General features: G+C 64.4%; 1 protein-coding gene across 1 annotated transcript in view; it reads right to left on the reverse strand.

The window, feature by feature from the left end:
- Positions 1-1,960, reverse strand: part of FAM65C (family with sequence similarity 65, member C) — a 73,906-nt gene that overhangs the window by 6,437 nt on the left and 65,509 nt on the right. The window contains exons 17-19 of the mRNA XM_010835123.1: positions 1,410-1,571; positions 554-715; positions 1-89 (exon numbers count right to left, since the gene is read on the reverse strand). Of these exons, the coding sequence (XP_010833425.1) occupies positions 1-89; positions 554-715; positions 1,410-1,571 (413 nt within the window). The remainder of the gene's footprint in view (positions 90-553; positions 716-1,409; positions 1,572-1,960) is intronic.

Consider the following 1,960-nt stretch of genomic DNA (forward strand, 5'->3'; position numbering starts at 1 on the left):
CAAGGGCTGGAGCTGGCCCAGCCGCTTCCCCTGCAGCTTCCTGACTGTCCTGGTCTGGGCCCTGCACTGCAGCTCCTCCGCGAGCGTTACTGGAAGAGACAGAAGGGGGCAGCTGGGGTCCCCTCTGACTGCGGCTGGGCCAGGAAGCTGCAGGCTGAACATCAGCTATGGAGGAGCAAATCCCAAGACGCGTCCACCGAGGCCCCGCCCAAACCGGTCCCGAAGGGGCCTCCTGGAATCTCCAGGAAGGCGTTCTAGCTAGGGGTCAAATACACCCTGAAGATGAATCAACGCCAGTCCCTATTTCAGGGACTCGGGCCAGCCCAGCACACCCTCCTGTCCACTTGCGACCTCTGCTGTGCTTCGTACAACCTCCTGCCCTTGGAGCTCATTTCTATGTGGAGTCAACAGACAATGTAATTAAATCTAGTTCTCAAAAGAACAGCTGGAGGGGAAAGGCATTCTGAAAAACTGGCTTCGCAGAGCTGAGACACAGGGCTCCGCGATGGGCTGTCCCCAACACGGGGCGCCGGCCCGCCGCCCCAGCCCCTACCTTCCTTGGTGAGCTGGGCGAAGTGCTTCTCCAGGTCAGAGACGCTCTGCCTCCGCAGGTAGCTGTGAAACTGGAACCAGGTGATGGTCTGTTCCTCAGGGAGCCCGGCTCCAGGCAGCAGCCCGCCGCAGCTGACCACCTGCTCCAGGAGCCTGCGACAGGCTGGCGACACAGAGAGAGGGTGAGGGGGAGACGGGGGTCTCAACCCCTGGGCGACACCCCGGGAGCCCAGCCGGGTTGGTCTGGAGGCTCCGTGACGGCTGTGCACGGGATCTCTGGGGCACCCCCCATTCCCACGAGGACACACTCCAGCTGAGGCCCCTCAGTCTGAATCCCAGCGGCAGGGTGGGTGGTTAGAACTGGTTGAGGTCCAGAGCCACTGCCTGGAGTACGCGTGCCACCCTTCAGTGGTCAACACAAAGATGCCACAGCTCTACGTTCCAGGGAAGAGTCCAGCCAAGATTCACGATGCTGCTGTCGAGCAGATAGGGTCCTGCCTACCTTCCCCGGGGGCCCTTCTCTAAGGTTCTGGTGGAAGCTATGCAATCAACCGGTCCCCAGAAGCACCAGCCCACGGACAGACGCAGGCCGCTCCCGGGGTTCACTGGCTCCGCCCTCCTCCCCCGGGAAGAGGAGGTGCTTTGTGGTCAAGTGAGCGACACCTCCCTTCGATGCCGCGGGGGCATCTGCAGCAGAGGCGGGCACGGAAGGGGCAAGAGGGAGGCCTGTGGTGGGGGTGCTCCAGACCCGGGGCTCCACGCAGCGTTGCCCAGGGAGCACGGGGAGGGGACGGGCTACCTATCTCTAGGGGCTCCACACAGCGTTGCCCAGGGAGCATGGGGAGGGGACAGGCTACCTATCTCTAGCTGTCCCGGGTATTTCCCCCTGACTCTGTGCAGGAACGTCTTCTTGAGCTGGTCCAGCAGCGCCGTCCCCGGGCAGGACAGGGTGGCACCGGGCCCCGTGCAGCCCCTCCAGAGCTTCAGGCAGCCCTTCCTCCGCGTGGCCTGTGGGAGGACTGAAAGGCTGGGCTCAGAGAGCCGCCCGGCATGGGGGGAAGAGTGAGCAACGAGGAGGCCCGGGGGTCCCTGCCCCTGGGACCCAAGGGCTCGGGGAGGGGGGTGCGGCCTGGCCTAAGGCAGGCCCCTTCCCCACACGCAGGCGTCACCTGCAGAGACGAGCAGCTTTGGCCCTGAGCCTCATCTGGTAACCGCCTGCCGGCCCCACGACACCCCCGGGACTGCTGCTCCCAGTCTCCCCTGACGGACAAGGGCAGGTCCCACGGGGCTGGGGTCCCTGCCCCTGTTGGGCAGCATGCCGTGTGTGCCTTGAATGTGTGCTGGGGATTCCTTCATTGACACCTACCCGGGGGCCTCCCCATTATACAGATGGGGAAGCTGAGGCTGA

This window comes from Bison bison, unplaced genomic scaffold, assembly GCF_000754665.1.
Source record: "Bison bison bison isolate TAMUID 2011002044 unplaced genomic scaffold, Bison_UMD1.0 scf7180017864038, whole genome shotgun sequence".
NCBI classification, from domain to species: Eukaryota; Metazoa; Chordata; class Mammalia; order Artiodactyla; family Bovidae; genus Bison; species Bison bison.